Source organism: Aythya ferina (genome assembly GCF_964211825.1).
Source record: "Aythya ferina genome assembly, chromosome: 1".
Classification (NCBI taxonomy): Eukaryota; Metazoa; Chordata; class Aves; order Anseriformes; family Anatidae; genus Aythya; species Aythya ferina.
The window spans coordinates 147,687,716-147,701,599 of NC_140296.1; the positions used below are offsets into that span (position 1 = coordinate 147,687,716).

The 13,884-nt window shown below is 41.4% G+C and overlaps 1 protein-coding gene across 2 annotated transcripts in view; it reads left to right on the forward strand.

The window, feature by feature from the left end:
- Positions 1-13,884, forward strand: part of TBXAS1 (thromboxane A synthase 1) — a 244,211-nt gene that overhangs the window by 160,319 nt on the left and 70,008 nt on the right. Inside the window, exon 12 of one of the 2 annotated variants that reach the window (XM_084536293.1) lies at positions 13,163-13,477. In XM_084536293.1, coding sequence (XP_084392419.1) covers positions 13,163-13,477 — 315 coding nt within the window. Of the gene's footprint in view, positions 1-13,129; positions 13,478-13,884 lie in introns of both variants that reach the window. The other variant, XM_084536292.1, reaches the window with a different exon arrangement.

Here is a 13,884-nt window from a genome sequence, read left to right on the forward strand (position 1 = left end):
CATGCCAAATCAGTAAGTAAGCTGGCATGTTCTCATCTGTGCCAAATACCCAGCCTAAGCAGTGTTACATGTCTCTTTTAAGGTCATTTTCCTATAGGCTTGGAAGCACTGTTCTCCTTTGCCATTCCTTCAGCATAAAGTAAAACTTTCTGACATATCTTTTCTCGCTTTCTTTTGTTTGCTTTCCTTCATGTTACCGTGTCAGTATTTGTCCCTTTGAGTGAAAGGAAAAATCCTCACCCTGAAATTGTGCCCATTTGCTTTCCTTTCTAACTCTGCTCTCTCTCAGTTCCTCCTCTCTTTTCTATATTACTCTTTTGGTCTGTTCCTCCCAAGTTTCTCAGAAAAGCCTGCTTTAGGTCATTGAAAGCCCTTCCTTTTTCCTGCCTAATCTGTGATCTGGTCTTCATCCAGAGTGTAGGATTTTCAAACAACAAACAAAGGGAATCTTGTCATAGAACAAAATCATATGGAGATTAATTTCCTGCATAGCTGGGTGGTGACCTTTAATGCCAAGGTGGGATATAACCTCTAATCTTAATTTGCATACACTTTTTTTTTTTTTTTTTCCTAAACCCTACACTTGATCTAAACCTTCAGGGGATCTGTTGAACGGGACTAGAGGCATTTCATGTATGTATTTTACTTTCCATTCAGAGCAATAGCTTGTTTGGGTTTTTTGCCTCTATAAACAGACTTTTTTTTTTGAAATATGCAACTAGACAGAAGCATCTGAATTCTTAATTTAGACAAAAATCATAGATTTACTGACCTAACTGCAATAGCAGAGTTTTCCCTTTCTCTGTTGGTTTTATCATTTTCAATTTTGTTTCATGTTTTGTCTTTTCTTCTTTTATCTGCTATAGGTTCACCTTCCTTTCTCCCTGACTCACTCCCAGAACTACAAGGGGAGTTGCAGCACTTGTGGTATTGCTGGCTTGATCTTGAAATGTTTCTCTGTTAGTCTGTGTGTGTCTCTATTTGCCTACAGTAACCTCTCTCAGCCCCATGCACCATCCTCTTTTTGCAATACAGCATGACCTTTTCTGAAGCGGTTATGAAAAAGCTGTTCCATGATATTTCATTCTGGTTCAACCGTCTTGTCCATTTGTTGGTATGTTTTGATCTCCGGAGGCTTTTTCCCTTGATCTGTCTCAACTGTTGGTATCTACTTTGCACTCCTTTGATATTTCTTCCTTTTCTCTTCTGTCTACTTACCTTAGCAGATCCATACTCCTGCTATAAGAGACACTGACAGCCCATCTTGCCAACAGAAGAACCATTTATGGGGTCTGCATTTTGTTGCCAAGTGTATGAATTTACTTTTTTTTTTTTTTTTTTTCTTTTTTTGAGCCTGGTGGCCACCTCAACACACCAAAGTAAACCTCAACTTTGTTCTCTGGGGCTCTTCTCTTCTTGCCACCATGCCTGGGCTGCCCTGGGATCTGCCTCCCTTTCCTGAGCCTGCTGGAGCCAGCAGAGATGGAGGCCTTTGATAAACCCCAGCCGCTCATGACTGTATCTGGATTTTGAGAGTAATTTAACATTTGAGTCCCTTATTATGGGAAATGACAGATTCTCTGTCGCTGGAAGCCTTAAGGAGAGGCTTTCTGGAACGTGCCCTCGGTGTCAGCTGGCTGCGAGGCAGGAATCTCTGCGTGGCATTCCTCGCTCTGACTTTTGCTAAAGAGCAGCCTGAACGATTGCAGCAATTCCTCTTCCTCTCCAAAAATCTTCCTACGAGATCCTGCACCACCAAAGTCAGTGGCAGCCTTGCCCTGACTTCGTGTCCTTTGGCTGCTCAGGGCTTCTTTCACTTTCTTTGGAGTGACTGCCCTTCATTTTTTCCTCCTGCTGGGATAAGCAAGCTGTAGCTAAGAGAGAGAGAGAGACTAAAGGGGAGCCGAGCATCTCCTTTCTCTCATCATTAGAAACGTACACTTTTTAATAATGTAATCTCAATTAAAAACATACCAATTAAAACGGGCTTTTTAGCAGGTCTCTTGGGAGAGGGAGCCATAATTCACATTAAAATGTAAAGCTTCAGGAACGGGGAGAGCTAGGTGCATTGCAAGTGCCCAAATATTCAGTGATTTTAATTACAATGGAAACTTGATAAATTGCTTTGTGCCACAATCCATTATTAACAGCTTAATGAATATCACTGCTGCCTGCTTTAAACTGCTCCATGGTGAAAAGCATTGTCAGGATTTCAGTTGCGAACTCTGATTCTCCGTGTGTTTGTAACTTGGCCCTTTAAAAAGAGGAGGAGGGTAAAGTCTGCATGCTTGGCTTTGGGTCAGGGGAACTTCTGCTGCCTGCAGCGTCCTGAGGGGGAGAAAGGAGGAAAGATGGACCTTTTGTCTTTCACCAGTACTGGGACTGGCCGGGGCTTAAATCTGCTCCTTGCACAATTTAGAGTGGTGCCACAGCTGCTGTGTGCTGTGACAAGGTCTGGGCACACAAAGGGCCCCTGTGCTAACTGAGGAGTCCCCAGAGCATGGGGCTACCCTTGCATCCCCTGTGCTTCTGTTCAGTGCCCATTAGGCTGGAGGATTCCTTGGGGTGTTTGCTCACGAGTAAGGGGAAGCAATAGTGTCACAGCCCATGAGTTTGTTTTGGAGTAAGCAAAATGTGGATTGGTACAAATTTCCAATTTTGAGCTAGCAAAAAGCTGGTTTGAGGTATGGCATTTGGCAAGTTCTTTCAGAGCATTGAAATCTAAACAGTGGTTGTGTGCTGAGCTTTGAACAGGGCCAAAACATTTATTTTTTCACTCGACACGGTTGTTATTATGGTTGTAATTGTGTTAATGTTAGGATCTCTAAGATATGTATTTTTATATATATATTTACATGGATGTTTATACTAAACTGGTGCCTTTTCCCCATTTTTCAAAGCAACTTAATTTTTCAAGCATAAATGTTATTATTAGGAATGCTATTATTTTAAATGCTAACAGCAGGTATAGTGGGCTTATAGTTGTGCCCCATTGAAGTGTAGGGATTTAATCTGGAGCAATTTAAAGTGTCATGGTCTGGCTTCTATGAGATTTATTATTTATTGTGGGTGTTCTGTTTTCACTTTTCACTTGTGTGGTCTGACCAGAGGGGTCATGAGCCCCAAACTGGGGTCGCTGGCAGGTGTTTGATCAGATCTTTTTGAGATGCGAGAGAGATCTCAGGACAGAAAAGACCAAGAACTGCTCTTGTGATTGAGGGAAGTCACAGTTGCATATCTGGGATAAACAGGGTTTGTCTGCATGTAATTAATGTTTCAGGTTTTGCTATTCTTATCCTTGTTGTGTTTTTCTGGAAAACAACAAAAGCTTATTCACTTTCCCCATCTCAGAAATGGCAGTGTTACTCCTAATGATATTAACTTGCACCCTGTGGCATTTTGCCAATTACAGAGAGCTCTCCTGGTTCATTATATCAATAATTACACATAGGGATTTTTTTTTCCTTGTGAAAAATCTTTCATTGACAGAGGAGTAATGATGCCTGTAAGTTGCTTAAGTATTGCTCAGTCAGGGATCTGTAAGATATGGGAGAAGTCCTCATATTTTCGGGGAAAAAGACGGCTGGTATTCTGGCATTCTGTTAATATTCATGTGTTTCTGAAGTTGTATTTTTTTTTAGTGTGTGACTATAGGAAGCGTTCCAGACCACAGTGCTGCCTGCCTGTCATTTTTCATGCATCCCTGTACTGGCAGAGGACAAAGTGGCATGAAAATATATAAAATACCATCTAATTTTTCTTTTGTTCTTTCATTCATGCACACACACTTCTTCTGTGTGTTTATCAGTGTGAGCAAAATGCCTATATTTGCAAGATAATGGATGTGTAAATATTAGAAAGTCAAACTGAAAACTCTCTGAAGGGAAGGAGAGCAGGGGAAGAATGCTTTCTGCTACTGAGGAGCCATCTATTGGATAAAGCTCATAACTGAACCGAGCATCCATGAAACTGCAGAGGATAACACAATTTATTATCGGTTACCGGGTAGCTGAAAATAATCCTTTCCTTCCCAGTGCTGCTTTCACCCACTGCACTGGGAACCAGTACCCCTTTGTGCACAGAAGTGGAGATCCACATGTAGAGGAGATTTATGTACTATCGGTAAGGCCGGTTTAATGTAGCCAAAGATCCGGGATAAATCCTACTGTAGACTGCAGGTGTGATCGTGAATGGATAAACCAGCAGTGGGATTACCCACCAGCAGTGAAGAGCAGTTGCTCAGAAAAAAAGCAATAGTAAAGGCAAGTGGTGGGTTTGTTTTGTGTTTTGTTTTGTTGTTTGTTTTATTTTTTTTCAATTGTTAATAAAGACCATAAATAACATTGTGCTTTTTTTCTAACAGCGTGTATCGTTTATATCAGTCTAACAGTTATAATTAGTTCAGTTAAAAAAACAATGACTTTTTTTTTTTGTTACCCAGAATTACTTAAGGTCTTCACAAAACTGAATAATAAGGTGTTCCTTCCCACAGAATGTATGCAATCTGTATGTAATGTGATGCAGAAAGGGAGGATCTCGAACAAATCATGGGAAGAGATGGGGGAAAACAGGAGGTGCACAGTAAAGTCCCAGGACAGCCCCCAGACATCTTGATGGCTCTTTGAAGTGAGTGGTGGGACTTTGCAAGCATGGTGAAGAGAGCACGTGGGGCTGGAAGAACAAAGAAGCAATAATGATATTTCTGTGCATAATCTCGAATGTCAGGCAACTGCTAAAACCAGAACTGATTATTAATGAGAAATTAAATTTAAGTAAATACAATTATAATCTGTGGAGAAAAAAAAAAAAAAAAAAAAAAGAGGAACAACAACAAAAAAAGACAGAGGGCTGCTTGCAACAGCAGCCTTTAGTCAGCAGTTTGAGTCAGTAGAGGGTCAAGCTGCTGGGTGTCAGGCACTTATCCTAAAACACTCCCTTCCTGCATCCTCCCTTCCTCCTGCAAATAGAGGAGGGGAGGAGTGTCAGATGGTTCACTAGGAGGCCAGATAAGCCCTGGGAGAGGATGTGTGCACAGTGTGCAGCGGGGTGGTCAGCTCTGGGCTGACTTGGAGTTGATGCCAGTTTCACACACTTGTGTGCATGGTTGGGGGGGAGGCTGGCCCAAGCTGTTCTCCATCCTCAGTTATTTCTTCTCTTGCTCTGTTTGCTCGCTGTGTATTCTGATAACCTCACTCCTCCACCTCCAAGCAGCAAAACATGTGGGGCAGGAGAAGCTTAGCTACTGCATGTGCATATCCAATATGTACTGTTTGTACTGTGATAATGCCAGGAGCTGTTACCAGAGCGTTGTTATACTGAATATTTTGCAAATAGAGAATAAGGAGGTTCCAGTCCAGCGTCATTTGTGTCTTGCTCACTGTGACACAGGCTGGGTGACACTCTCTTGCCATTGCATTTTGGGCTGTTTTTTTGAGCTGTCCCCACACGGGCACACCACAGAGGGAGCCGTGGCGGTTACGCCTTTGTACTGGGCTCTGGACTGGGGCTGCCAACCCAGGGCAGCAGAGCTGCCAACCAGCTGCCACAAAGTACAGGGCACTAGTTTGCCATTAAACTGAGTTTTACGGAGAAATTTACTGTGTCTTGTAGATACACAGCTCATTCTGCCTAGCCTGGTATTGAAAGGAAACCCCCCAAAGTCACAGATGGCAGTCAGTTCGTTAGGGGTGTTTTCTACTGCTTATAAAAAGACCAGGCTGCAAGCAGTCTCTTGGTTTTATGCAGAAGAACTACTGAAAGGATTTCCATCTCTCCAGGCAAGCTATAGATTTCCCTGTGTGTCCACGTAATTAATGAATGAATGAAATAGATATGTACCCTATTTTCTCTCTTCCGTGTTATTCACCACAACCCATATGTTACCAAAGTACGTCCAAAGTGACAGATTTATGAAAGGCCAAAAGTGTCATCTTCTCAGTAAGAACAATTCCTGCTGTTTTCCTGTGTCTGTAGCTAAGCAGGAAAGACGTCAGAAACTTCGCTCTGAATTACTTTGCGTGGCTTATTCATTCCTGGGCAGGTCTGTGGTATAATACTGTTTTATACCATCTCCTCTGCCTGTTTCATTGGCTTCCTAAGGTGCCACTGTGCAGGTGCCACCCAGAAATATATTATCTGGATTATGTTTGAAGTTCAGGTTATGCTTTAAAACTCTGGTATAACTCCAGGGTGGTGGGAAAAATGTATGAGTTACTACATTCAGTGTCCTTAATTGTAATCTCTCTTCATCCCTTCCCGCTCCAGCCAAGTCAGGCCTCCAGCTAGGATTTCAGGCAAGAGGTCCACGTGTTTAAGATTAAAAATAGCCTCCTTCTACATGAGCCACAAAGACCTATGTTCAGTTTGTCTCAACTAGAAGTATTTCTTTGCTTTCTCTTCATTACCAATAAGAACACAAATTCAGATTGCTTTTCATCCCTAGGTGATGTAGGAATACAGTAAGAAGGCAGCAGTGGTCTTTCCAGATGTAAGCCCTTTACTGCCACTTGTGGAAGCATAAGGAGAAGGTACATGGGTCCCTAACAAATTGTTCTTTATAAGAAATTCCCCACGCTTTGCTGTCAGATTAATTTAGGTTTGCATGTGCCTCTGCAGATTAATCAAGCTCTTAATTTAACCTTGCTTTTTGGAGGTTAGACGAGTCTGAATATCAGAATGAAGTTGTAAACCAGCTGTGAAATTCTCCATGTGCCCAAAACCCAAGTGAGGCTGCAGAGCCTCAAGCACCAGGGTTTCTTCCACTGCCTCAAAGCTCAGCTTGTATAATAGGAGCCAAAGAAGGTATTGTGATCTCTTTGTACCAGAAAAGATGTTCCTACTTGTGCAAAATCCTCAAGGAAGAAAACAGCAATACCTGAGCGCTCTTCTCCTTGACCTCTTGAATTGAGACACTACCAAGCGAAAATGGCTTTGTATTTTTCAGCAGTATGATTTTTTGTTGTTGCTGTTGTTGTTATCAACATGCTTTGTTAGAGACCTTCTGCAGTAACATATATTATATATGCAGACACATATACCTACAAGCTGTGGGGCTCCGGACATTAGAGGTGCAGCTGGGTGCCATCTCATGATCTGCAATGTATGCAGTGACTCACTGGAGGAGGGGAAACCTCTCGTGATGCAAACGGTTCAATGCTGGGGTAAACTGCCTGGGGAAGCTGTGGGAATCTGGAGCTTGGCTGGGTTTTTAAAAACAGGTTAGACAAACAGCTGTCAGAGCTGGTTTGGCTGATCCTGCCTTGTGGTGAGGGGATGGAGTAGATAAGTTGCTGAATTCCTTCCAGGCCTCTTTCCCTGATGCATTGGTGCTTTCTGCCTTAAACTCTTTGAGTCCGTAAATCTGTTTTCATCCTAGGTCTTAAAGGGGTTTCTGAGATCATCATTAGCTTTTCCTCATGGGGTTTTATAAGATTTGATGCGTGTTGTACCAATTGTACAGATGGAGAGTTTAAAACTGTATTCTAAAAGCAAAAAGGGGAGTGTAGCTCTAAGCATCCTGGTTTCTCTGGTGGTCAGTGCCTTGACCACAAATTCATATTGGCCACTCTGTAGATTCAGTAGCCACCTCAGCCAATAAAATCTGTGTTATACTTGGATTTATACTCGCTGTTGGTCACATGCAGGAGACACGTTTTACACTTTCCACGCTGAGGTGCTTTCAGCAGTTTGCTGACACACCTGCCCCTTCTGTGGCCTGCGCAGCATTTCAGAGAGCATTTCTGTGATATTGTTGGAGGGACATTTCTTTTTTCTTTCAAGTAGAAAGCAAAGGCATTGGTGTGGCTTCTGACATGAAATATGGTGTCATTCAGTACTCATAGTGCTCTCTTACTGCAGTGAACTACAGCCAGAAACTCCCATAGGGGTTTAGAAATGGTAATGTATAAAAATATCAGAACAAGCCCAAACTTACACAAAACCTTCCAAGTCTGGGGTTTCACTACAGATGTTAAGATCAGTCTGGGCTGCTAAAGGCTGCTCCACTTTCCAAGTGGCGCTCGGTGACTATTTTTTTTTTTGCTTTAAATTTATGCAGGTTTTTAATGTAAGTTATATTGCTTTGTAAGACATGCCTGCCCTCAGACACTCAGCTCATTTACAATAAAAACATTGCAGTGGTTCCGCCAGCTGATGTTAACAAATGCAAACAAAACAGTTTTTTTCTGCCAGACTGAAAACCTCCCAGCCACTCTCGAACAAGGGCAGGACCCTGCAGTTCAGCAGGCTCTGGATCCTTCCAGGGCTGAACATCATCCACAGGAGCATGATGCCTTCAGCCTTCAGGCGCACAAATTTGAGGGCTGTCAGCTCTGGCCTCACAGTTAATTCCAGCTTCTGGGTTCAAGCCCAAGGCAAAAGGAAGCTCTCTCAGAAAGGTTTTGGGGCATAGTATATTGCAGAGAGATCGGCTTTTTTCATGATTTCACTGAGAAACCAAATGAAACCTGCTAGTGAAGTTGTGTGTGACCCTTTCAAAGAAGTTTGGCAAAATCATAGTTTTAGTGGGACTGCATTTTGTATTTCAGTTCAAGAGGATCTGGGTAGCTTCTGCAGTACTTTACTGATAACTTCAGGGTGACACCAGTGTTCTTACCTAAAAAGATCTTTGTCAAATCAAACTTATAAAAAGTGACCTGGAAATAAACTAATATAACAGTGTTTTTATGAGTTTGTAGGAAGCTAAAGTAATATTTCAGAGAGATGTGAGTTTTATACCGGTCAGATAAGGACTGTGAAGCTTAGTTTCTGCCTTTCTGAACTGCCATCAGAGCATTGCAGAAAGGCTAGGAGGGTCTGCATAGCTTATTGTGTGTGGTATTGTATTAACAGCATCACATTTGTATGACTTTTGCACCACAGCAAGTGCTTTACAGAATACTAATCAATCACGTCTTCCAACTTGCTTCCTTACTTCATCTTTAACTTGTTTTTCATAGTTCTGGGTTCAGGATGGGGAACTGAACTATCAGAGTGGTACAAAATTTAAGTACAGTTAGCAGAAAATTGAAGTTAAATCAGAGCATTAGGAGCAAAACTTCCAACTGGTATACATTTGATAGTTTTCCTTAAGTAATATTTCATTTCACCTTGCATAGGAGTCACGTGCCTCAATTTCTCTGTTGAAAACATAACCCAAGGGTCTCCTGGATCCCCAAATCAGCAGTGAACTTACTGAGAGGTTGGCCAGTATATCAATCTTTGATATGAAAATGCAGTTCCCTGTTTAGGATGGGAAGAGCTGGAGACATCCCCTTCCCCCCAAGACCCATGTCTCCTGTGAGAAGAGTCACAAGAGTGATATCTCTCTCTTCTTTTGACAGCTGCAAAACTTAAAAGCGGTGACTTAAGGAGGGGTGATAGATACTGGCAGACTGGCCTTCCCCAGTATAGCACACATCTATTCTTCCAGTATGTAGCGTGTAGCTCGTTACGGTTCTGTGCAGAATGATTTCCCTGCATGGCCAGGTGATGCTTAAGGAGACTAATGAGAGAAATGATACAGCCCAGAACACTGGTGTCAGGAAATATATTGCAAGGTGTCTATCTCGGGGAAGCTGAAAGCAGGGCTTGTCTTATTATATATTTCAAAGGGGATGTCTGTGTCACCACCAAGTTAGACATGCACCCTGTCCCATACTGCATTGAAATTACAATTTTTCAAATAGTATCTTTCCATTCGATTTTCATTTGCTTAATGATAAACTCTGTGTTGTACCAGGGCAAAACAAGAGCCTGTCTCACTGACACACCATTCTTTTGAAGCAGAAACTTTTTTTCCAATGCCATTGTAATGTAACTATGCAAGTGTCAGAGGACAGGATAGAGCCTATTATGGGCTTTTGCTTTTTGTAAGGAAAATCAAACAAATGTCCCTGATGGAAAAAGGAAGCCAGCAGCCATATGTGATGACCAGAGAATGTTTTTTTGCAGTGACACCTTCAGTACCTGGTTTGTTGTCAGACTGAACTGGCTTTTTTTATTTATTTATTTTTTATTGCTGTCAACCTGAGTAGAGAAAAAAAACGTGAATTTTCATGAGATACCTTTTTCTCATTTCCAACACTTAACAATCCAATTATATTTGGTTTTATGCTAGTGTTTGCCTCTATTGCCATTGTTAGGTTTTTGAGTCAGAGTGATTTTTCTATCCTGATGGTGCGGAAGAAAAATATGTTTCATTATGACTGGTTATAACCCTGGAAATCTTTTCTCTCGCTTGGGTTGATGACTATTTTTTATGTTGCATTCTATACTGATGCCTAAAGTGAAGTAGAATGAACCATAAGGAAGAGAATCTTTGCTAAAATATAGCTCCTTGAACGGTGTAGAATTATCTTGAACAAAGCTTGTATCTTTCCAATTTTATGCTTTTTTCCTCCCACTATTGCTCAAGTAGTTTTTACAAATGAATGTGGTTTTTGTCAGGATTGTTTATGAAACCATTGTTCTCAGCAACCTATGCTCACCTGCGAACAAATTGCATAGCACCGATAAGGTAGCTAGTTGTTTCTAGACTGGGTGACCTTACAAGCAGATTCTGTAACAAGACAAGCTTTTAAATTCCTAACCAAATATATTATGTGAGTAATAAAAAGAGCTCCTCAAAATGGCCACAGAGGCATTTCAGAGCACGTTCTTGGGAATATTCACTTATGCTAGCATTCATTAAGTTTGCTTTCAGCAAAAATTCTCATGAATGAAATTTCATTCACTTGTCATTATGATTATGACTGTACTATCATGGCAATAACCATATGCTGTGTATAAGACTGGGACCTGATTTTGTCTAAGGTTGGAGAAACGTCTTCAAGGGGCTCCGGAGAATGTATTGTCTAAATATAAGACCAGTCTCAGCTTACAGTTCATGACTGGGGACTGCAAATCCTTGGAGAGCAATGGGTTTGTTTACAAGAAAATTCACAGCTAGAGAAGGATGAATGCTAGAGAAAGATGAATCCTACTCCAAATGTGATACTATCTGAACAGTATTATATTGCAGGGGTACAACTCCAATGAATATAGATGTAATTAGACTGTTATAAAGGTAGTTTAGGTGATGATGACTAGTTGTATGAATAAAAGGGAATGTTAAGCTGAGGCAGGGGAAATTTAGGCTTGATATCAGGAGGGGGTTCTTCACAGAGAGGGTGGTTGCACACTGGAACAGGCTCCCCAGGGAAGTGGTCACTGCACCGAGCCTGTCTGAATTTAAGAAGAGATTGGACTGTGCACTTAGTCACATGGTCTGAACTTTTGGGTAGACCTGTGCGGTGTCAAGAGTTGGACTTGATGATCCTTAAGGGTCCCTTCCAACTCAGGATATTCTATGATTCTATGATTCTATGATCTCTACAGATGCAGTTCATTACTATACTAGACTAGTGTATATCCACACACTGATAAACACAGTAACCCAAATATACATACCAGAAAGCCCCCTGAAGTGTTGGCCATGCCTAGGAGCTGGACTGTCTGTCATATGGTTTGTGGATTCCTAGCTTGTTAATAAAGCCCCTCCTGGAAACGTTGCATGAAAGTTTTAGCTGTGCACAGCAGAAGTATGCATGGAGTCTTGTTTCCTCCAGTCTAAAGGAAAATACATGAGTAGTGGTATCCTATCACTGGGGCAAAGTGGCCAGTTTGAATCTGGAAACTGTGCCTAAGTCTAGGCACAAGGATTTATTTGCAGAGCTGGAGCTTGTTCACAGAGCTCAACTGTGTATAATGCTGCTTTGTGTGCCTTCACTTCTTGGGAGGAAAAGCACGTATCCTGTGCCTTGAAGGTAATGCCATTTGGCCAATTTGTAGAGTCCTTCAGCATGTGATGACTAGCACTGGTTACTATCTGGATTATTAACTCTTAGGTGTAGCAGGGTACAATATGCACTGTGGACATGGGTACAAGGTACATACTGTACACATGCAAAATGAAAAGTTCCTGTGGAGAGGAGGGAGGGAGCAGTTAAAGGCACAATGTATTAATTCCTTGTATTACTCAGACCCCAAAATAACCAAGTCCAAACAGTTTGTTGGCAGCAGAGAAAAGCACAAGACTAAATATTTCTCCTCTTTTGTTGTCTCACTGCTCTCTTTTCCCACATCATGTCGAAAAAAATATCTGATTTAAGTCCTCTGACATTTGTAATTAATTACTTCTTCCTTACTTTTATCTTGTTTGCCTGTCCTTTACTCTGGCTTTCCCATTTCTTCCGCATCTCTCATCAGATCCAAGAAATCATTGAAATGATTCCTTTTTAATAGATAAATAGCTCTACAGCATTTTTCTTTTTCTTTTGAAGAAAGACTTAGCCCTTTCTTTTGTCCATCCCAGTGCACAAGTTGTCATGTTCTGGCACTGCAGTCACTTGTAAGTCCTTGAGCTATCATGTATTCTGTTGGTATTTGAAGAATTGAAAATCAATCACATAGTCTTATGGCTTAGGTTCAGCACAATTCTATTATGCCCACTCCCAAAAGTCAATTCAAACCTTTTGGGTTATATTTCAAAGCCTAATCAAGCTTGCTGTCCAGGCTGGTTTGGAGTCAACTCATTCTTATCCATAGGTCTGTTTATTAGAGTTTTTCTGTCAGAAACTAGTGCAAAAGAAAACAGTTTTCATAACAGTAGAATCATTCAGTGGACATTTTGCAATGACAAGCCACCCAAACAGGTTTTTGTAGTACAGGAATGCTTACTGTTGTAAAGCATTTCTACAAATACTTAAAGAAAAATAAAACAAACAAACAAACAAAAAACTGGGTTGATATGCATTGATACAATAATATTTACATCTGTACTTTCTCATTAAAAGCACCGTTTATTGAGATCAGTTTTTTAGTCCTGTCTTATTAAATTGGTACAGGAATTATTGTAGATGCAAACATAAACCTAGGTGATCTTTCAGACTTTGGATCATGTGAACGAATGGGTATGGTTCCTCCAAACAAATGGGCCAAAAAGGTGATGACATTTCCAGGTGGTTTATAAAAGTCTCTTTTTTCAATGAAAGATTGGTGGCCATTCTGTCGGAGCTGAGCACACAGTATAAATAGCAAACAGCTCTCTCCTTCCACCCCACATGGGAAAAGGCACCACTCTGTGTCTCAGTCTTTGTGCTTCTTCTCATCCTGTATTCTGCAGAGACGAAGAGATTTTCTCCAGTGGATGCTCGACTCCCGCAACTCAGCTGACGCCTTGGCAGCTGGCTGTTTTGATGTGATCAGTCCAGCCACCACTTCCAGCCAGAATGAGGTGCCTCCTGCTGGCAAGACACCATCTGAAAAGGTTCAGAAGACGTTAACGGAGGATGAGATAGCAGGCCAAGCTTTTCTCTTCCTGATTGCTGGGTACGAGACTACCACTAGCACCCTGTCCTTCGCCACGTACTTGTTAGCCACCAACCCAGAGTGCCAGGAGAAGGTGCTTCAGGAGATAGACAAGTTCTCAGCAAAACATGTGAGTACAATTCACGGGCGTGGAGGGAGCAAGGCAATGTGGATATCATGCCAATATGGCACCTGAATGACCCCGGTTTGCCTCATTTGTATACACATCTTCTATTAACATATTATCAAGATTTTACATGACATTACCTTAGTTTTCCTCATTTTTAAGTGAAGGAAAAAGAGGGGAAAGTTGTCTTCTCAAGAGCTGGGCTATGTGGTGCTTTGAAAAGAATAGTATTCCATCTTTGCTGATGGTATGTCTTCTGGTTTTCTGTCAGACTGGCTTATGAGAGATAGAGTACCTACCTAAAGTAGAGGGTTTTTTTTTCAGGTAAAAATTCAACATTGTTCTATATTAGGGGGTTCTTTTTGTGCTTTTACTTATTTATTATTTTGAAACTGTTACATGATGTCACT